At 43.4% G+C, this 22,483-nt stretch overlaps 2 protein-coding genes across 2 annotated transcripts; both read right to left on the reverse strand.

Annotated features, from left to right (window-relative positions):
- Window positions 1-2,926: 2,926 nt before the first annotated feature.
- Window positions 2,927-4,030, reverse strand: LOC120102461 (NEDD4-binding protein 1-like). Its single transcript, XM_063286886.1, has one exon. The coding sequence runs from the start codon at window positions 4,028-4,030 to the stop codon at window positions 2,927-2,929; it is 1,104 nt and encodes a 367-aa protein (XP_063142956.1).
- A 6,161-nt stretch (window positions 4,031-10,191) lies between these two features.
- Window positions 10,192-11,556, reverse strand: LOC120102462 (NEDD4-binding protein 1-like). The gene is made up of 2 exons (XM_039108957.2): window positions 10,760-11,556; window positions 10,192-10,546 (listed from the first exon to the last, which is right to left on the reverse strand). The coding sequence occupies exons 1-2, from the start codon at window positions 11,554-11,556 to the stop codon at window positions 10,192-10,194; spliced, it is 1,152 nt and encodes a 383-aa protein (XP_038964885.1).
- Between the last annotated feature and the right edge of the window lie 10,927 nt (window positions 11,557-22,483).

Here is a 22,483-nt window from a genome sequence, read left to right on the forward strand (position 1 = left end):
GAAAGTTTAGTCTCACTGAAGGACAGTTCCACCACAGTGTGTAAGAAATGTATTGCTGCTTCAAAATAAGAAGGTAGGAACCATCCCCCATGACCTCAAGCTCTATTGCAGAGCAATAGAGATAAAGAGTGCCCAGTACAAGGAAAGGCAGGAGGATCAAGGGAATAGAATTGAAGACCCGGGAATGAACTCACACACCTAAGGTCACTTGACCCTGACAAAGGAGCTAAAATCACCCAATAGAAAAAAGACCTAATTTTCAAGAAATGGTGCTCTTTCCAGTGGAGATCCCCTTGTGGAGGAATGGAAAATGATACATTCTCATCTCTTGTACAAAGCTCAACACCAAGTAGATCAAAGACCACCATGTAAAACCAGATACACTGAAACTAAAAGAAGAGAATGTGGGTCAGATCCTGGAACTGAGAGGCAAAGGGGAAAGAAAGTCACTTGGTCAGAAGGCAAATAAATGGTTTCTGTTCTAAGGCCAAAAAGGAAAAGAAAAAATTCAAACAAATACCAAATCAAAAAAGAAAGAAAATCCCAAACGATAAAAAATGAAAACATCAACAACAAACCGACAAAAAGAACAAAGCAACAAATGGGACCACATGAATGTGGAAAGATCCTGAGAGTAATATGGCCGTGTAAATAGGGACAAAACAGAGACCAACTGAATGGGGAAAGAAAGATCTTACCAACCCTCCATCCAATAGAAGGCTAATATCTACACTCTACAAAGCTCTCAAAAAGTTAGAATGCAGATAGCAGAGTAAGCCAGATAAAAATGGGGAAATTAAGAAAGAACCTTAAGAAAGAACTGAATGGCCCCGAAGCAATTAAAAAAAGGTTAAACATCCTCAGTACTCAAGTAAATGCAAATACAAACAACCCTGAGATTTTTGTCTCCCAACAGGCAGAGTGGATAAGTTGAAAACTCAGGTGACAACAGATGCTGGGAAGGATGTGGAGACAAAGGAACCGTCCTCCAATCTTGGTGGGACCGCATGCTGGTAGAAGCACTCTGGAAATCAGTCTGGAAGTTCCTCAGAAATGTGGACACAATACTCCCTTAGGACCCAGCAATACTCTTCCTGGGCATATCCCCAAAACTTGCTCCATGAGAGAACAAGGACGCCTTCTCCTCTATGCTCAAAGCACCCTTATTCATACTAGCGAGAAGCTGGAAGGTACCCAGATGTCTTTCAACAGAGGAATGTATGGAGAGAGTGTGGTATGTTTACTCAAGGGAGTACTACTCAACTATTTAAAAGAAGGACTTTATGAAATTAGTACGCAAACGGTTAGGACTAGAAAATATCATCATGAGTGAGATAACCTAAAAAGCTTCTTCACAGTGTTTCTAAAACTCTTCATCCTCGCTTATGGCCCACCACACATCAGAGAAAGAGAACAAGAAAGGATAATGTGAACATGGACCAGTTTAGAAAGGTTCAATTTTTCCTTTTATTATACTTTAGTCTTACATTTACAGTCCAGTCACCATCCCCATGCCATTCCACACTCATCCCAGAACACCTCCCACCTCCCATGTGTCCAAGGAGCTGTTCCCCAATACCTCTCCCCACCAACCAGACCTCCCCAGTCCCTGAGGCCTCATCTCCCTCGGCTTAGTTGCATCTATTCTATGGGACCTGAAAAGGCAGTCCTCTGGAGTATATGTGTTGGAGGCCTCCTCTCAGAAGATATACGCTGTCTGGTTGGTTGCTTCTTCTCTAAGATCTTGAGGATCCAGGTTAGTTGAGTCTTTTTGGTCTTCCCGAGGGGCCTCCACGCTTCTCGGATACTCCAGCTTCTCCTTAAGACAACCACATTTCTCTCTGGCTTCTGTCCAATGGTTGTGTGAAAGTACCTCCAGATGAATTTGTAAGCTGCTGGTTGGGCCTCAGATAATGCCACCATGAGAGTCTCCTCTCTGTAAGCAGACCAATAGTTGTTTCCTTGGAGCAGCCACACCTAGTTTGTCCAGAATGTGGCAGCTCAGTCCGCCAGCAAACACTTCCGGGATACAGCAGCACTCCAATTTGCTAGAGTCAGGATAGCAATCAAGGACCAGCAGCTGTGGCAAAAACCAGCAGTGGCAGCCAGACCTCAGGTTAAGCATGCTTCAGCAGGAGGAAGACCAGGAGAGGTTCTCAGCTGTGCTTCTCTCAGGGAATGGAAGACCACTGAAGAAGACACGAGACCCTCAACTTCTATTTCTATCCCTCCATATATCACCTGTGCTCAACAGGTCTAGCCTCAGCACATCTGTCAGCTGACATCACTCGGCCAAGCAGTTCAAGCCCACCGAAGCTGCAAGCCCACTCCCAGAAGGTTTTGTTGGACCGTTCTCGGTGGAGTTCAGGAAAAGGTAGCTCAACCAAGCAATGCAAGGAAGACAGATGAGTCCATGCATTTCGTTTGCCTGGATTCTTTCATCAACATCACTCGTCTCTTTTGTTGTTGGCTTTCCCTGGACATTCTCCCTCCCATGTTTGCTTCAGCTGTACCTTTCCTTCCACTCTCTGTTCCACCGAGCCCAGCCAAAGGACGTTCCAAAAACCCTTAAGGTTCTACTTCCGTGAGGCAGCATTCTTCAGTGTCTTTCGGGGAGTACTCATTTCCCCTTGCTGTGGAGCGAGCATCTCATGTTGTATACAGCACATATCCCCTTCCCTTTTTTTTTTTTTTCTATCCCAATGAACCTTACACTGGGTTCCTTCACATTATGGCACTTCCCGCAGTTGGCAGTTCCAACCTCCCACCCAGGGCTCCCGTTGTCCCTGGGCCTTCAGGCAAGCTTGCAGCAAATCACCAGGACGGAGAGGGCACTCAGGTCTCTCAAGTAGGGATGAGCCGTCAGAGTCTGGTCGAACATCAGGTTTTGCTCAGCGTCCGGGAAGGCCATTCACAAAGGCCACCCTCAGAGCGCTTTTCTCTGCAGAAGCCTGGTCCTGGGTGGAGCACCAGGGCTTGCTTGGGCTCCCTGGCTATTGTGGCTCTGGATGGCGTGGCCAAATGTGCGCACATCTGACTGGGCATCGAGTTTTGGAGGCGTGTGTAGAAGAAAGGCCTCCCTTCGAAGAAATTCTTCGAGCCGAGGTCCATGTCTTCCCAGAGGGTCGTAAGGAACCATAAATATGTCCCCCACAAAAGTGTACTGAAGCAGCCTTCTTGCGATAATTTCTCTCCAGGACACGGACTCGGTCACAAACTCTCTCAAGTTGTCATTGGTTACAATGATGCCACCAGTCTTTTCTGCTAAGTGGAGCAGGAACCTGTGGTCATGAGAAGCAATACTCTGCCCAAGGTTCTTCCCGGAAATAGTGACAGCTAATAGCCCAAGCTCCCGGAGCTGGCTTAAGAAGTGCTGTTCTGTGGCATCAGGATGCCGAGTGGTTCTCCAGTGTGGGACAAACACAGTGATGTTTCTGTGGCCGAGCTTCCAAAAATATTCAACTGCAATGGCTATGCCACGGCAACTAAAGAACTTGTTCAGACCATGGGCCATTGCAACATTACTGCCATCTATAACAATAGGCTTCAGATCTTCTCTGGCTGGTTCATTTCTTAAGTCCAGCTGGTATGGTGTTTTCAGAATATCTTGAAATCTTTGATCCCGGGTAATGGAGGAATAGATTTGATCGCAGGGTCGGGCCAATCTTGCATCAGTATGTGAAGTTAAGTGCTGGGGCAGCAGAGCTGGGTCGGTTTGGGGAGTCTTTGGCTTGAGGTGAGGAGAGCTGCAAGAGCGAGGAGGCTCTGCACAGTCCGGCTTCCTATTATTAGGACCTGTAATTCCTGTTTGCTCTTGCAAACCATTTTCAGGCCTCTGTTCCCGGGCCGCTGGGAAAGATAGTGCAGATGGTGAACCTGCCTCAGTAAGGTCCGTAAGAGGGGGTGCTGTATGTTCAATGGGCTGTCTGTCTTCAGCCTCGATTTTATCAGGCACCACAGGTTCACAATTAAGCACTTCCTGTTCTCTTGCTTCCTCTGCCGTTGGTCTTTCAAGCCTTTGTAATATCATGGCTACTTTTGCCCCTAGCACACCTATTTCTTGTTGTTGCCCAGCTAGCTTTGCAACCTTTTTTGAGAGAATTTCTAGTTGTAGATGTGTATTTTTCAGTTCTTCTAAGAGGAAATATATGAAGATTGCAACTGTAAATTGGTAGAGGCTTATGCCCGAAATCACACATGCAATCAGTAAAGTCAAGGCTTTCTCAACTATCTTCTGGTACTCTCCAATCTTTACACTTGTGTGTGAGGGATCAGCACTGGAATTTTCCATTGGTAATGCAGTCAAAGTCTGCCTATACAAGGAAAAGTGTCTTTTCTGTTGACTTGGTAAGGCTTACCTTGTCTGAGTCCTCTGATCGGTGCCTTGCTCTGGTCTTAAGTCTCCAGTGGTTCCAGAGTTGCAGAATGTCTCTGGGTCCCCTGCAGGACTTGAGGAAATGATTCTTCCTCTGGAGACAACCTCGGTGAATTTCTCTTCTGGAGCTTTCTCTCAGAGGACCTGTGGGCTGTCTTGCTGGATAATCACTTTGGGTTTGCCTCCCCCCCCTCCCCCGATGTAAACCGCCCAAATAAACCAGATGTACCTTTTAATTGCCAGAAGAAATTGTAGTCTCACCGGCTTAATTTTGAATAAGTTCCTGTTCTTCCTGAATTCTGGTAGAATGGTTCAATTCCAACACCTGTCCGAGATGACTGATTCAACCCGGCCTCTCCAACCTTTACAGGGCTTTGCTCAAAATAATTCTGTCTATTGTTCTGATCTTCTGACTTATTCTTAGCCTCTGCTTTGAATGGTCTATGTACACACTCACAACGGAGCTCCAGTGCACTCCAATGAGCTCAGCTAATGCACTCCCAACTGAAGGCAACTCTGCTAATGGATAAAAACTCTCCGTTCTTTTGCTGTGCTTATATAGGAGAGGTGGGTGTATCCAATCTCTGACACACCCTCTGTACTCTGATTGAACATTTTGTCTGCCTTCCAGTAGGATTATCTTGTTTGGGATTAAAGGCGTGTATGAAGGGTGTGTCCAGAAGGATCACGCTGACCTTGCAATTCCCTAGATGGGATCAGGGCAGCCACTTTGCTGGATCAATTTACCTCCTCAATTGGGGCGGAGGTGTTGGCAGTCATTTGTTTATCCTGACTTGTTGCATGCTTTGTTGGCCAAAGACGGTTTATGCCCAACACACACAGAAATCAAATACAATCCCATCAAATCAATGCTAGACATCTAAATACTAGAGGAAAAAGAAAGAGTTTTATTTGAGTTCTACCCTGCCGCAGACGACAGTGAATGAGTATGCCCACACACTTGACCTCAGCCCACATGGTACAGACCAGCCCCAGGCACACAGAGCCCTGGCTAGCACTGCACAGCAGTGTCTCAGAATATGTGGTAGTAATATGAACCGCCAAAATGGTGTGTTTACCAAAAAGGACTGTTTGTAGTTGAGGTGTTTCTCCGTCATAGCACACGCTTTTAAACCCTCTGCTTGGACTATAGATATGCTCTTTTCATACAGCTGGGTTAGATGGAGAGACCAGTGTTTGAAAGGGAAGGTATATTTGAAAAGTAGACTGTGTGATAAAGCACAGGAAGGTGTGATGAAGAGGATATGCCTGAATTGTTTGTGTACAGAGAGAAGAGCCTGGCTGCTTAGAAGAAAGCACTGTGGAGGAGTGTCCATGAGAGAAGACACACTTTTCCCAAGAGGGTTTTGTAGGGACTGGTTGATTAGACGTGGAGGAGGTAGGCAGGAAGAAGTCCAAATGACCTAGTGAGTGGAGGAAGAGGAAGAAGAATGAGGAGGAGGAGGAGCACAAGAAGGAGAAGGAGGACAAGGAGGACGAAGAAAAGGAGGAGGCGGAGAAGAAGAATATTTGATCATAATGTCATGTTACAGGGAGGGGCCTTTTCAGCATCAAATCCCCCATCCGTTCGGAGTCTCATCTGTGCTTGCCTACAGATCGCCTTTGCGCTTGTGTCTTCCCACTTGTTCCAGTAAGCTCTGAGGCCCAGAGATTTCCCATTACCAATACACGTCTCTCTATCTCCATGATCCCATACCCTGCCTTACGTGATGACCAACTCGGAACCCTCTGTCCATCTACCCTCAAGCTCTATTTTATTTCTCCTTCTGAGAAGGGTTCAATACTTCTCCAACTTTTCTCTGTGTTGTGCGGCTTTGGAGGTTCTTTGTATCCTGTTTACTTTATCTTGTATTTTACAGGTAATATCCGTTACAGGTGAATAGATACCACATAAGTTATTTGTGTCTGTTTGATCTCACTCAAGATCAATTAGAACTACACCTGAATTCTCAAGAGAGGCCCTGAAACACAGAAATTGCTGGGCATGTGTTTTACAGACACCATACAATACAACTGCTCACTTACACTAATATACCCAGAAAAACTTTCATTCTCGCCTAAGGAAGGAAAGTAGATTCCCATGACCGATTCTAATATAAACTTTGACTCCCACACACAGCCCTACAAAGAAATTAGAAATAAACCTGGAACTGGAGGAGGATTGCTATGTTTGAGAAAACGGGGTAGATAATTTCTCAGCACCAAAAAGAAAAGTGGAAAACAAACACACAAACACAGGCACAACCTCCCACTCCCACACACACACTGCTGCCACAACCAAAACCATCAGCACCACAACAGTGATCCAAGTTACCGACATTAACCATCATTAGTTATTAACATCTTTCAACATGGAAGGACTCAACTCCAACCTAACAGGCAAAAGATAATACAATGGATGCAAAAGAAATTCTTCAATCTGCTACACACGAGAATCATACCTCAGCAACAAAGGCAGTTGCAGCTTTGGAATAAAGCCCTGAATTTAAAATTCCAAGCAATCTGACACACCCAAAAAGCTGGAGCAGACATGTGAATGTCGAGGAAAATAGAATTTCTACCACGTTGAGTCAAAAGACATGGTGAGGGAGATATTATACCCATCAAAGATAAACCCACCGAGATTACATCTTGATTGTGCTCCAAACACTAGCACACTCAGAACCATAAAAGAAACATTACTCCAGCTTGAATTTTTAGAGAAAACCACACATTAATAGTAGGAGATCTCAGCACCACACCCTATCCAATTATTATAAATTTACAAGAATCTTTTCCTTCTATTCCTTTGCATCTTCACGGATGTAAAACATTCTGTTTGGTTGGTATGCTTGTAGTTTTAAGGAACCCATGCATCCATATCATTGGAAAGTTTAGTCTCACTGAAGGACAGTTCCACCACAGTGTGTAAGAAATGTATTGCTGCTTCAAAATAAGAAGGTAGGAACCATCCCCCATGACCTCAAGCTCTATTGCAGAGCAATAGAGATAAAGAGTGCCCAGTACAAGGAAAGGCAGGAGGATCAAGGGAATAGAATTGAAGACCCGGGAATGAACTCACACACCTAAGGTCACTTGACCCTGACAAAGGAGCTAAAATCACCCAATAGAAAAAAGACCTAATTTTCAAGAAATGGTGCTCTTTCCAGTGGAGATCCCCTTGTGGAGGAATGGAAAATGATACATTCTCATCTCTTGTACAAAGCTCAACACCAAGTAGATCAAAGACCACCATGTAAAACCAGATACACTGAAACTAAAAGAAGAGAATGTGGGTCAGATCCTGGAACTGAGAGGCAAAGGGGAAAGAAAGTCACTTGGTCAGAAGGCAAATAAATGGTTTCTGTTCTAAGGCCAAAAAGGAAAAGAAAAAATTCAAACAAATACCAAATCAAAAAAGAAAGAAAATCCCAAACGATAAAAAATGAAAACATCAATAACAAACCGACAAAAAGAACAAAGCAACAAATGGGACCACAGGAATGTGGAAAGATCCTGAGAGTAATATGGCCGTGTAAATAGGGACAAAACAGAGACCAACTGAATGGGGAAAGAAAGATCTTACCAACCCTCCATCCAATAGAAGGCTAATATCTACACTCTACAAAGCTCTCAAAAAGTTAGAATGCAGATAGCAGAGTAAGCCAGATAAAAATGGGGAAATTAAGAAAGAACCTTAAGAAAGAACTGAATGGCCCCGAAGCAACTAAAAAAAGGTTAAACATCCTCAGTACTCAAGTAAATGCAAATACAAACAACCCTGAGATTTTTGTCTCCCAACAGGCAGAGTGGATAAGTTGAAAACTCAGGTGACAACAGATGCTGGGAAGGATGTGGAGACAAAGGAACCGTCCTCCAATCTTGGTGGGACCGCATGCTGGTAGAAGCACTCTGGAAATCAGTCTGGAAGTTCCTCAGAAATGTGGACACAATACTCCCTTAGGACCCAGCAATACTCTTCCTGGGCATATCCCCAAAACTTGCTCCATGAGAGAACAAGGACGCCTTCTCCTCTATGCTCAAAGCACCCTTATTCATACTAGCGAGAAGCTGGAAGGTACCCAGATGTCTTTCAACAGAGGAATGTATGGAGAGAGTGTGGTATGCTTACTCAAGGGAGTACTACTCAACTATTTAAAAGAAGGACTTTATGAAATTAGTACGCAAACGGTTAGGACTAGAAAATATCATCATGAGTGAGATAACCTAAAAAGCTTCTTCACAGTGTTTCTAAAACTCTTCATCCTCGCTTATGGCCCACCACACATCAGAGAAAGAGAACAAGAAAGGATAATGTGAACATGGACCAGTTTAGAAAGGTTCAATTTTTCCTTTTATTATACTTTAGTCTTACATTTACAGTCCAGTCACCATCCCCATGCCATTCCACACTCATCCCAGAACACCTCCCACCTCCCATGTGTCCAAGGAGCTGTTCCCCAATACCTCTCCCCACCAACCAGACCTCCCCAGTCCCTGAGGCCTCATCTCCCTCGGCTTAGTTGCATCTATTCTATGGGACCTGAAAAGGCAGTCCTCTGGAGTATATGTGTTGGAGGCCTCCTCTCAGAAGATATACGCCGTCTGGTTGGTTGCTTGTTCTCTAAGATCTTGTGGATCCAGGTTAGTTGAGTCTTTTTGGTCTTCCCGAGGGGCCTCCATGCTTCTCGGATACTCCAGCTTCTCCTTAAGACAACCACATTTCTCTCTGGCTTCTGTCCAATGGTTGTGTGAAAGTACCTCCAGATGAATTCGTAAGCTGCTGGTTGGGCCTCAGATAATGCCACCATGCGAGTCTCCTCTCTGTAAGCAGACCAATAGTTGTTTCCTTGGAGCAGCCACACCTAGTTTGTCCAGAAAGTGGCAGCTCAGTCTGCCAGCAAACACTTCCGGGATACAGCAGCACTCCAATTTGCTAGAGTCAGGATAGCAATCAAGGACCAGCAGCTGTGGCAGAAACCAGCAGTGACAGCCAGACCTCAGGCTAAGCATGCCTCAGCAGGAGGAAGACCAGGAGAGGTTCTCAGCTGTGCTTCTCTCAGGGAATGGAAGACCACTGAAGAAGACACGAGACCCTCAAGTTCTATTTCTATCCCTCCATATATCACCTGTGCTCAACAGGTCTAGCCTCAGCACATCTGTCAGCTGACATCACTCGGCCAAGCAGTTCAAGCCCACCGAAGCTGCAAGCCCACTCCCAGAAGGTTTTGTTGGACCGTTCTCGGTGGAGTTCAGGAAAAGGTAGCTCAACCAAGCAATGCAAGGAAGACAGATGAGTCCATGCATTTCGTTTGCCTGGATTCTTTCATCAACATCACTCGTCTCTTTTGTTGTTGGCTTTCCCTGAACATTCTCCCTCCCATGTTTGCTTCAGCTGTACCTTTCCTTCCACTCTCTGTTCCACCGAGCCCAGCCAAAGGACGTTCCAAAAACCCTTAAGGTTCTACTTCCGTGAGGCAGCATTCTTCAGTGTCTTTCGGGGAGTACTCATTTCCCCTTGCTGTGGAGCGAGCATCTCATGTTGTATACAGCACATATCCCCTTCCCTTTTTTTTTTTTTTTTCTATCCCAATGAACCTTACACTGGGTTCCTTCACATTATGGCACTTCCCGCAGTTGGCAGTTCCAACCTCCCACCCAGGGCTCCCGTTGTCCCTGGGCCTTCAGGCAAGCTTGCAGCAAATCACCAGGACGGAGAGGGCACTCAGGTCTCTCAAGTAGGGATGAGCCGTCAGAGTCTGGTCGAACATCAGGTTTTGCTCAGCGTCCGGGAAGGCCATTCACAAAGGCCACCCTCAGAGCGCTTTTCTCTGCAGAAGCCTGGTCCTGGGTGGAGCACCAGGGCTTGCTTGGGCTCCCTGGCTATTGTGGCTCTGGATGGCGTGGCCAAATGTGCGCACATCTGACTGGGCATCGAGTTTTGGAGGCGTGTGTAGAAGAAAGGCCTCCCTTCGAAGAAATTCTTCGAGCCGAGGTCCATGTCTTCCCAGAGGGTCGTCAGGAACCATAAATATGTCCCCCACAAAAGTGTACTGAAGCAGCCTTCTTGCGATAATTTCTCTCCAGGACACGGACTCGGTCACAAACTCTCTCAAGTTGTCATTGGTTACAATGATGCCACCAGTCTTTTCTGCTAAGTGGAGCAGGAACCTGTGGTCATGAGAAGCAATACTCTGCCCAAGGTTCTTCCCGGAAATAGTGACAGCTAATAGCCCAAGCTCCCGGAGCTGGCTTAAGAAGTGCTGTTCTGTGGCATCAGGATGCCGAGTGGTTCTCCAGTGTGGGACAAACACAGTGATGTTTCTGTGGCCGAGCTTCCAAAAATATTCAACTGCAATGGCTATGCCACGGCAACTAAAGAACTTGTTCAGACCATGGGCCATTGCAACATTACTGCCATCTATAACAATAGGCTTCAGATCTTCTCTGGCTGGTTCATTTCTTAAGTCCAGCTGGTATGGTGTTTTCAGAATATCTTGAAATCTTTGATCCCGGGTAATGGAGGAATAGATTTGATCGCAGGGTCGGGCCAATCTTGCATCAGTATGTGAAGTTAAGTGCTGGGGCAGCAGAGCTGGGTCGGTTTGGGGAGTCTTTGGCTTGAGGTGAGGAGAGCTGCAAGAGCGAGGAGGCTCTGCACAGTCCGGCTTCCTATTATTAGGACCTGTAATTCCTGTTTGCTCTTGCAAACCATTTTCAGGCCTCTGTTCCCGGGCCGCTGGGAAAGATAGTGCAGATGGTGAACCTGCCTCAGTAAGGTCCGTAAGAGGGGGTGCTTTATGTTCAATGGGCTGTCTGTCTTCAGCCTCGATTTTATCAGGCACCACAGGTTCACAATTAAGCACTTCCTGTTCTCTTGCTTCCTCTGCCGTTGGTCTTTCAAGCCTTTCTAATATCGTGTCTAGTTTTCCTCCTAGCACACCTATTTCTTGTTGTTGCCCGGCTAGCTTTGCAACCTTTTTTGAGAGAATTTCTAGTTGTAGATGTGTATTTTTCAGTTCTTCTAAGAGGAAATATATGAAGATTGCAACTGTAAATTGGTAGAGGCTTATGCCCGAAATCACACATGCAATCAGTAAAGTCAAGGCTTTCTCAACTATCTTCTGGTACTCTCCAATCTTTACACTTGTGTGTGAGGGATCAGCACTGGAATTTTCCATTGGTAATGCAGTCAAAGTCTGCCTATACAAGGAAAAGTGTCTTTTCTGTTGACTTGGTAAGGCTTACCTTGTCTGAGTCCTCTGATCGGTGCCTTGCTCTGGTCTTAAGTCTCCAGTGGTTCCAGAGTTGCAGAATGTCTCTGGGTCCCCTGCAGGACTTGAGGAAATGATTCTTCCTCTGGAGACAACCTCGGTGAATTTCTCTTCTGGAGCTTTCTCTCAGAGGACCTGTGGGCTGTCTTGCTGGATAATCACTTTGGGTTTGCCTCCCCCGACTCCCCCGATGTAAACCGCCCAAATAAACCAGATGTACCTTTTAATTGCCAGAAGAAATTGTAGTCTCACCGGCTTAATTTTGAATAAGTTCCTTTTCTTCCTGAATTCTGGTAGAATGGTTCAATTCCAACACCTGTCCGAGATGACTGATTCAACCCGGCCTCTCCAACCTTTACAGGGCTTTGCTCAAAATAATTCTGTCTATTGTTCTGATCTTCTGACTTATTCTTAGCCTCTGCTTTGAATGGTCTATGTACACACTCACAACGGAGCTCCAGTGCACTCCAATGAGCTCAGCTAATGCACTCCCAACTGAAGGCAACTCTGCTAATGGATAAAAACTCTCCGTTCTTTTGCTGTGCTTATATAGGAGAGGTGGGTGTATCCAATCTCTGACACACCCTCTGTACTCTGATTGAACATTTTGTCTGCCTTCCAGTAGGATTATCTTGTTTGGGATTAAAGGCGTGTATGAAGGGTGTGTCCAGAAGGATCACGCTGACCTTGCAATTCCCTAGATGGGATCAGGGCAGCCACTTTGCTGGATCAATTTACCTCCTCAATTGGGGCAGAGGTGTTGGCAGTCATTTGTTTATCCTGACTTGTTGCATGCTTTGTTGGCCAAAGACGGTTTATGCCCAACGCACACAGAAATCAAATACAATCCCATCAAATCAATGCTAGACATCTAAATACTAGAGGAAAAAGAAAGAGTTTTATTTGAGTTCTACCCTGCCGCAGACGACAGTGAATGAGTATGCCCACACACTTGACCTCAGCCCACATGGTACAGACCATCCCCAGGCACACAGAGCCCTGGCTAGCACTGCACAGCAGTGTCTCAGAATATGTGGTAGTAATATGAACCGCCAAAATGGTGTGTTTACCAAAAAGGACTGTTTGTAGTTGAGGTGTTTCTCCGTCATAGCAAACGCTTTTAAACCCTCTGCTTGGACTATAGATATGCTCTTTTCATACAGCTGGGTTAGATGGAGAGACCAGTGTTTGAAAGGGAAGGTATATTTGAAAAGTAGACTGTGTGATAAAGCACAGGAAGGTGTGATGAAGAGGATATGCCTGAATTGTTTGTGTACAGAGAGAAGAGCCTGGCTGCTTAGAAGAAAGCACTGTGGAGGAGTGTCCATGAGAGAAGACACACTTTTCCCAAGAGGGTTTTGTAGGGACTGGTTGATTAGACGTGGAGGAGGTAGGCAGGAAGAAGTCCAAATGACCTAGTGAGTGGAGGAAGAGGAAGAAGAATGAGGAGGAGGAGGAGCACAAGAAGGAGAAGGAGGACAAGGAGGACGAAGAAAAGGAGGAGGCGGAGAAGAAGAATATTTGATCATAATGTCATGTTACAGGGAGGGGCCTTTTCAGCATCAAATCCCCCATCCGTTCGGAGTCTCATCTGTGCTTGCCTACAGATCGCCTTGTGTCTTCCCACTTGTTCCAGTAAGCTCTGAGGCCCAGAGATTTCCCATTACCAATACACGTCTCTCTATCTCCATGATCCCATACCCTGCCTTACGTGATGACCAACTCGGAACCCTCTGTCCATCTACCCTCAAGCTCTATTTTATTTCTCCTTCTGAGAAGGGTTCAATACTTCTCCAACTTTTCTCTGTGTTGTGCGGCTTTGGAGGTTCTTTGTATCCTGTTTACTTTATCTTGTATTTTACAGGTAATATCCGTTACAGGTGAATAGATACCACATAAGTTATTTGTGTCTGTTTGATCTCACTCAAGATCAATTAGAACTACACCTGAATTCTCAACAGAGGCCCTGAAACACAGAAATTGCTGGGCATGTGTTTTACAGACACCATACAATACAACTGCTCACTTACACTAATATACCCAGAAAAACTTTCATTCTCGCCTAAGGAAGGAAAGTAGATTCCCATGACCGATTCTAATATAAACTTTGACTCCCACACACAGCCCTACAAAGAAATTAGAAATAAACCTGGAACTGGAGGAGGATTGCTATGTTTGAGAAAACGGGGTAGATAATTTCTCAGCACCAAAAAGAAAAGTGGAAAACAAACACACAAACACAGGCACAACCTCCCACTCCCACACACACACTGCTGCCACAACCAAAACCATCAGCACCACAACAGTGATCCAAGTTACCGACATTAACCATCATTAGTTATTAACATCTTTCAACATGGAAGGACTCAACTCCAACCTAACAGGCAAAAGATAATACAATGGATGCAAAAGAAATTCTTCAATCTGCTACACACGAGAATCATACCTCAGCAACAAAGGCAGTTGCAGCTTTGGAATAAAGCCCTGAATTTAAAATTCCAAGCAATCTGACACACCCAAAAAGCTGGAGCAGACATGTGAATGTCGAGGAAAATAGAATTTCTACCACGTTGAGTCAAAAGACATGGTGAGGGAGATATTATACCCATCAAAGATAAACCCACCGAGATTACATCTTGATTGTGCTCCAAACACTAGCACACTCAGAACCATAAAAGAAACATTACTCCAGCTTGAATTTTTAGAGAAAACCACACATTAATAGTAGGAGATCTCAGCACCACACCCTATCCAATTATTATAAATTTACAAGAATCTTTTCCTTCTATTCCTTTGCATCTTCACGGATGTAAAACATTCTGTTTGGTTGGTATGCTTGTAGTTTTAAGGAACCCATGCATCCATATCATTGGAAAGTTTAGTCTCACTGAAGGACAGTTCCACCACAGTGTGTAAGAAATGTATTGCTGCTTCAAAATAAGAAGGTAGGAACCATCCCCCATGACCTCAAGCTCTATTGCAGAGCAATAGAGATAAAGAGTGCCCAGTACAAGGAAAGGCAGGAGGATCAAGGGAATAGAATTGAAGACCCGGGAATGAACTCACACACCTAAGGTCACTTGACCCTGACAAAGGAGCTAAAATCACCCAATAGAAAAAAGACCTAATTTTCAAGAAATGGTGCTCTTTCCAGTGGAGATCCCCTTGTGGAGGAATGGAAAATGATACATTCTCATCTCTTGTACAAAGCTCAACACCAAGTAGATCAAAGACCACCATGTAAAACCAGATACACTGAAACTAAAAGAAGAGAATGTGGGTCAGATCCTGGAACTGAGAGGCAAAGGGGAAAGAAAGTCACTTGGTCAGAAGGCAAATAAATGGTTTCTGTTCTAAGGCCAAAAAGGAAAAGAAAAAATTCAAACAAATACCAAATCAAAAAAGAAAGAAAATCCCAAACGATAAAAAATGAAAACATCAATAACAAACCGACAAAAAGAACAAAGCAACAAATGGGACCACATGAATGTGGAAAGATCCTGAGAGTAATATGGCCGTGTAAATAGGGACAAAACAGAGACCAACTGAATGGGGAAAGAAAGATCTTACCAACCCTCCATCCAATAGAAGGCTAATATCTACACTCTACAAAGCTCTCAAAAAGTTAGAATGCAGATAGCAGAGTAAGCCAGATAAAAATGGGGAAATTAAGAAAGAACCTTAAGAAAGAACTGAATGGCCCCGAAGCAACTAAAAAAAGGTTAAACATCCTCAGTACTCAAGTAAATGCAAATACAAACAACCCTGAGATTTTGTCTCCCAACAGGCAGAGTGGATAAGTTGAAAACTCAGGTGACAACAGATGCTGGGAAGGATGTGGAGACAAAGGAACCGTCCTCCAATCTTGGTGGGACCGCATGCTGGTAGAAGCACTCTGGAAATCAGTCTGGAAGTTCCTCAGAAATGTGGACACAATACTCCCTTAGGACCCAGCAATACTCTTCCTGGGCATATCCCCAAAACTTGCTCCATGAGAGAACAAGGACGCCTTCTCCTCTATGCTCAAAGCACCCTTATTCATACTAGCGAGAAGCTGGAAGGTACCCAGATGTCTTTCAACAGAGGAATGTATGGAGAGAGTGTGGTATGCTTACTCAAGGGAGTACTACTCAACTATTTAAAAGAAGGACTTTATGAAATTAGTACGCAAACGGTTAGGACTAGAAAATATCATCATGAGTGAGATAACCTAAAAAGCTTCTTCACAGTGTTTCTAAAACTCTTCATCCTCGCTTATGGCCCACCACACATCAGAGAAAGAGAACAAGAAAGGATAATGTGAACATGGACCAGTTTAGAAAGGTTCAATTTTTCCTTTTATTATACTTTAGTCTTACATTTACAGTCCAGTCACCATCCCCATGCCATTCCACACTCATCCCAGAACACCTCCCACCTCCCATGTGTCCAAGGAGCTGTTCCCCAATACCTCTCCCCACCAACCAGACCTCCCCAGTCCCTGAGGCCTCATCTCCCTCGGCTTAGTTGCATCTATTCTATGGGACCTGAAAAGGCAGTCCTCTGGAGTATATGTGTTGGAGGCCTCCTCTCAGAAGATATACGCCGTCTGGTTGGTTGCTTGTTCTCTAAGATCTTGAGGATCCAGGTTAGTTGAGTCTTTTTGGTCTTCCCGAGGGGCCTCCATGCTTCTCGGATACTCCAGCTTCTCCTTAAGACAACCACATTTCTCTCTGGCTTCTGTCCAATGGTTGTGTGAAAGTACCTCCAGATGAATTCGTAAGCTGCTGGTTGGGCCTCAGATAATGCCACCATGCGAGTCTCCTCTCTGTAAGCAGACCAATAGTTGTTTCCTTGGAGCAGCCACACCTAGTTTGTCCAGAAAGTGGCAGCTCAGTCTGCCAGCAAACACTTCCGGGATACAGCAGCACTCCAATTTGCTAGAGTCAGGATAGCAATCAAGGACCAGCAGCTGTGGCAAAAACCAGCAGTGGCAGCCAGACCTCAGGTTAAGCATGCTTCAGCAGGAGGAAGACCAGGAGAGGTTCTCAGCTGTGCTTCTCTCAGGGAATGGAAGACCACTGAAGAAGACACGAGACCCTCAAGTTCTATTTCTATCCCTCCATATATATCACCTGTGCTCAACAGGTCTATCCTCAGCACATCTGTCAGCTGATATCACTCTGCCAATCAGTTCAATCCCACAGAAGCTGCAAGTCCACTCCCGGAAGGTTTTGTTGGACCGTTCTCGGTGGAGTTCAGGAAAAGGTAGCTCAACCAAGCAATGCAAGGAAGACAGATGAGTCCATGCATTTCGTTTGCCTGGATTCTTTCATCAACATCACTCGTCTCTTTTGTTGCTGGCTTTCCTTGAACATTCTCCCTCCCATGTTTGCTTCAGCTGTACCTTTCCTTCCACTCTCTGTTCCACCGAGCCCAGCCAAAGGACGTTCCAAAAACCCTTAAGGTTCTACTTCCGTGAGGCAGCATTCTTCAGTGTCTTTCGGGGAGTACTCATTTCCCCTTGCTGTGGAGCCAGCATCTCATGTTGTATACAGCACATATCCCCTTCTCTTTTGTTTTCTATCCCAATGAACGTTTCACTGGGTTCCTTCACATTATGGCACTTCCCTCAGTTATTCCATATTAATTTGCAAGTTCCTCTTTCTAACTCTTTGAAGTATTGAGTTTGATATTGAAGCTGATTTCAATGAGTCTGTAGAGTTCTTTTAGCCAGGTATATTTTTACAATAATCATCCTGCCAATCCACAATCATGGTAGGTCTTTCCATGTTCTGAGATCTTCTTCAATTTCTTCATTCAGAGACTTGAAGTTCTTGTCATACAGATTTTTCAATTGCATTGTTTGAGTCACACCATGGTTATGTTATTTGTGACTATTCTGAAAGGTACTGTTTCCCTAATTTCTATCTCAGCCTCTTTATAGTTTGAGGAGAGAAAAATTACTGATTTGTTGGAGTTAATTTTATACACAGCCACTTTGCTGAAGTTGCTTATCAGGCCTAGTAGTTCTCTGGTGAAACTTTTGGAGTCACTTAAGTATACTATCGTATCATCTGCAAATTTTGATATTTTGACTTCCTCCTTTCCAGTTTGTATCCTTAGGCCTCCTGTTGTTTTCTGATTGCTAAGGCTAGGACTTCAAGTACTGTATTGAATACTAAGTGAGAGAGTGGGCATCTGTGTCTAGTTTCTCATTTACTGGGATTGCTTCAAGTTTTTCTCCATTTAGTTTAATGTTAGCTACTGGTTTGCTGCATTTTGCTTTACTATGTTTAGGTATGGACCTTGAATTCCTGACCTTTCCAAGACTTTTAACATGATGTGGTGCTGAATTTTGTCAAATGTTTTTCTTTGAGTTTGTTTACATAGTAGATTATATTTATGGATTTCCATATATTGAGCCATCCTTGCATACCTGGCATGAAACCTACTTGATGATGATAGATGATCCTTTGAATGTGTTCTTGGATTCAGTTCGTGAGATTTTATGCATCAATATTCTTAAGGGAAATTAGTCTGAAGTTCTCTTTCTTTGTTGGGTCTTTGTGTGTTTTAGGTATAGGCATAACAGTAGCTTCATAAAAGAAATTGTGTAGTATTCCTTTTGTTTCTATTTTGTGGATTAATTTGGACAGTATTAGTATTAGGGCTTCCATGAAGGGGTGATATAATTCTCAACTAAACACACCTGGTCCTTTGTGCCTTTTGATTTTGAGAATTTTAATACCCACTTCTATTTCTGAAGAAGTTATGGGATTGTTGAGATGGTTTATCTGATCCTGAATTAACTTTGGTACCTGATGTCTTTCTAAACATTTGTCCGTTTCATCCAGATTTTCTAGTTTTGTTGGTATAGTTGTTCGTAGTAGGTTCTGTTCATTTATGAATTTCCTCAAATTCTGTGGTCACTTCTCCCCTTTCATTTCTGATTTTGTTAATTTGGATACTGTCTTTATGCCCTCTTGTTACTCTGGCTAAGTGTTTATCTATTTTGTTGTTTTTCTCAAAGAATAAGCTCCTGGTTTTGTTGGTTCTTTGTACAGTTCCTTTTGTTCTACTTGGTTGCTTTCAGCCCTGAGATTGATTATTTCCTGCCATCTACTCCTCTCATGTGTATTTGTTTCTTTTTGTTCTAGTACTTTTCAATGTGCTGTCAAGCTGCTAATATATGCTCTCTCCAAGTTCTTTTTGGAGGCACTCAGAGCTATGAGTTTTCCTGTCAGCACTGCTTTCATTGTGTCTGAAAATGTGGGAATGTTATGTCTTAATTTTCATTAAAGTGCCTTCTCCTAGCTACCTGAGGATTCCAATCCTCTCCTGTGTGCCTGCAGATGAAGATGCAATACTCTCAGCTCTTTTATCACCATGCCTGGCTGGAAGCTATCATATTCCTGTCTTGATAATAATGGAATGGACCTCTTAACCTGTATGCCAACCATGCTTAAATGTTTTCTCTTAAAGAGTTGCCTAAGTTCTATTGACTCTTCACATCAGTGGAAACCCAAATTAAAACAGTAGATATCAGAGAACTCACTTATAAGTAGGCCCACAATAGCACAAGATTTTTTTTACCCATTGGTGGTGGCAAATGTCATTCAAGCCAGAGTTGAAAGGAGGGAACTTCAATTAAAAAAATGCCTTGATAAATGAAGATGTAAGTCATTCTCTTAATTAGTAAGGGAAGGTACAGGGCACAGCCGATTGTGCAAGTTGGCATGCTTTGTCTGGTGGTCCTGAGTTCTAGAAGAGAAAGTGAGACTAAGCCATTATTAGCATGCCAGTAACGTCACTTCTTTTTAATGGTCAGCACAGATGTTCTGAATTTTATGCTGATACGACTTGTATGGACCTTTGCTATATGCTCATCAATCATGGTGTTCCCAGGTATGAAATCAATAAGAATCCTACTGAATTTCCCTTTGTCCTTTATATGCAGAGAGAACTTTACAAACAAAGGAAAGAAAGATTGCATTAGATCAAGGTAAAAGGCAATCTTTGCTGAAGAACTAATTTCTAGACATGAGCCATCTTGCAGACTCAGAACTTGTTTCCTACTCTGAGGAACAAAAGGTAGCTGGGTTTCCCTGAAGAATGGCGATGAGATAGTTATAAGTTTTTATGTAAACCTTTCTACACGTCTTCCCCACAAGGATCTATTTCCTTTTACAAGAGAACATTGGGGTAAAGAATCCAAGCAGATATTCTGGAGTCTAGTGGATACTGGATCTGAATTGATGATGATTCCATGTGATTCCAAGAAACACTGTGTCCTCCAGTTAAGGTGGAAGCTTTTGGAAACCAGATGACTAATGGACATTGTTTGATTCATTCTGTGGTTATTTCCTCAGTTTCAGAATGGATACTTGGAACAGATATACTTAGAAGTTAGCAGATCTCATACTGGTTCCAAGGTCATGCTAAGTCAAAGCTCTGATACTTGGAATGTCTGAACAGGAGCCTTTAGTGTCACCTGTTCCAAGAAAATAGTGAATCAAGAGTAGTATTATATTCCTGGAGGAATTAGAAAAATTGTGCCATCATCGAGAACTTGAAAGATACAGTGGAGTTGGTTCTCCCTATATTTCCCTTTAATTCTCTTATCAGGCTAGTAAGAAGACAGATAGGACTTAGAAAATGTGAGTTGACTATCAAAAATTAAATCAAGCAGTAATTCCAAATGCAACTGCTGTACAAGTATTGTATGCTCTCTTGGGCAATGTAAAATATCTCCTGGGATATGGTTTATAGCTCTTAATCAAGTAAATGCTTATGTCTCAGTTTCTGCTCACAAGGGGAACCAAAATCATTTATAGATTTGCCTATAGGATATATTAAGTCTCCTGATATGAGTCATAACTTAGTTAGAAGGGAACTTGTATGTCTCTTGCACAAATATTATATTGTTGCAATAAACTGAAGGAATTATGTTGATTGAGTCAACTTAGAGTGAGGCATCAACCACTTTTGACTCATTGGTAACACACACACATACACACACACACACACAAACACACAGAAACACACACAAACACACACGTATCAGAATGGGAAGTATTTAAACAACATTCAAATATTGTCCACCTCAGTGAAAGTTCAGTCATGTTGGACATTGGAAATGCAGAGACATTCCTTGTAAGGTGAAGGATAAGCTACTGTACCTGACCTTTCTCACCTTAAAGAAAGAAGGCACTGATTATGGGATCTATTAGGATCCTGGAGACAGTAGATTACTTACTTGGCTATGATCCTCCACCACATAAACCAAGTGATTTGGAAAGCTTGTAGTTATATGATGAGCTTGGGACATTCAAATATCCTTCAACAGCTCCAGAATGCTCTGCAGGCTGCTCTACCACTTGAAACACATGATCTAGCTGACCCTGTATTATTGAGGTAGAAGTGTCAGAGAGGGATGCCATGGGGGCCTTTGGCAGGACTGTATACTTGTATCACTGAACAAACCAGTGGAATTATGGAACAAGACTACAGCAACAGTTCTCCTTTTTTAAGACTATTCTGTGCCTGTTATAGGGAAATCCAAGGATTTGACATTATGCTAACCATTTAACATACAAAGAAAAATGACCCACATAGTCATGAAGTGGAACTGGAAAGAAACCAATCTATTATCAAATGGTAAAAGTTTATATACATATGGGCCCAAGCAGATCATAAATACACAAGCAGACAATATAAAGAAGGTCCCCAAATGCTTATAGTTTCTATTCCTATTAAAATGGAGTTGCTACAAAATATGCATCCATAGCCTCATATAGTGATTCCTATGATATGTTGACTGAGGAAGAGAAGACTAGGACCTAGTTCATTGATGTTTCTAAATTTTATGCTGGTGCCAGCCTCTTTTCCCAGCCATTCTTATCATTGCTCATTTGGAACAAAAACAAAGTGGCCATGGTAGCAGAGATGTGTTTATTCATTTAGGTGCTCATCAATATGAACTTTCACTCACCAAGTCAGACCTGGGCACAACTAAAGCTGAATACCAGGTTTGCCAACAGCAGAACTCAACACCTAACCCCAGATATGGTACCATTTCCTGGGCTGGCCGGTCTCCAAGCTGTTGTAAGGTGCACTATGTTGGACCATGTCCTCTGTGGGGAGGAAATACCTTGTTCATTCTGGAGTACATTCTGGAACACATTGTTTTTGCCAAAACCATAATCTGTACACTTACAAAAATCATATCCACCATCCTGATCTTACATACAGTATTTCATTTACTAAGGAATTCATTTTTCAGCCATATTGCACACCATTCTGAAAGAGCTGGAATAATAGAAAGATGCAGTGGCTTTTATGAAGACATGGTTGGAGAGCCATGGATACCTGGGTCAAGGTTCTTCAGAACTCAGTATGTGGGTTAAATCACAGTTCAATGTATGATAGGGTTTCTCCCATATCCACTGTCCAGGAATCAAAGGTAGCAAAGAATATCCTTACTGGCCTACAACAAAATTTTTCTTTCCTGTACCAGAGACAGTAAGATCTGTTGTTCTAAAAGGTGTGCTTCAAAAGGACGGAAGTCTTCCTCTTATGAGTCACAATGAACATTCCTTTGAAATTTAAACCCAGATTTCTTCCTGGTCATTTTGGGCTTCTGTTGACCTTAACCAAATAGACTAAGAAAGGAATAACAGTGATAACAGGGGTAACAGTAGATCACCATGGAGAAACTGTATTTCCTCTCCACAATGTGGGCGGAAGATTATGAAGAACACCTCTTAGTAGTATCATGTCCCCTTAATAATGTCAATGGGAAACTATAATGGCTTAATCTGGGCAGAAGTTCAAAGTGAAAAGACCCTTTATG

Source organism: Rattus norvegicus, chromosome 4, assembly GCF_036323735.1.
Source record: "Rattus norvegicus strain BN/NHsdMcwi chromosome 4, GRCr8, whole genome shotgun sequence".
NCBI lineage: Eukaryota > Metazoa > Chordata > Mammalia > Rodentia > Muridae > Rattus > Rattus norvegicus.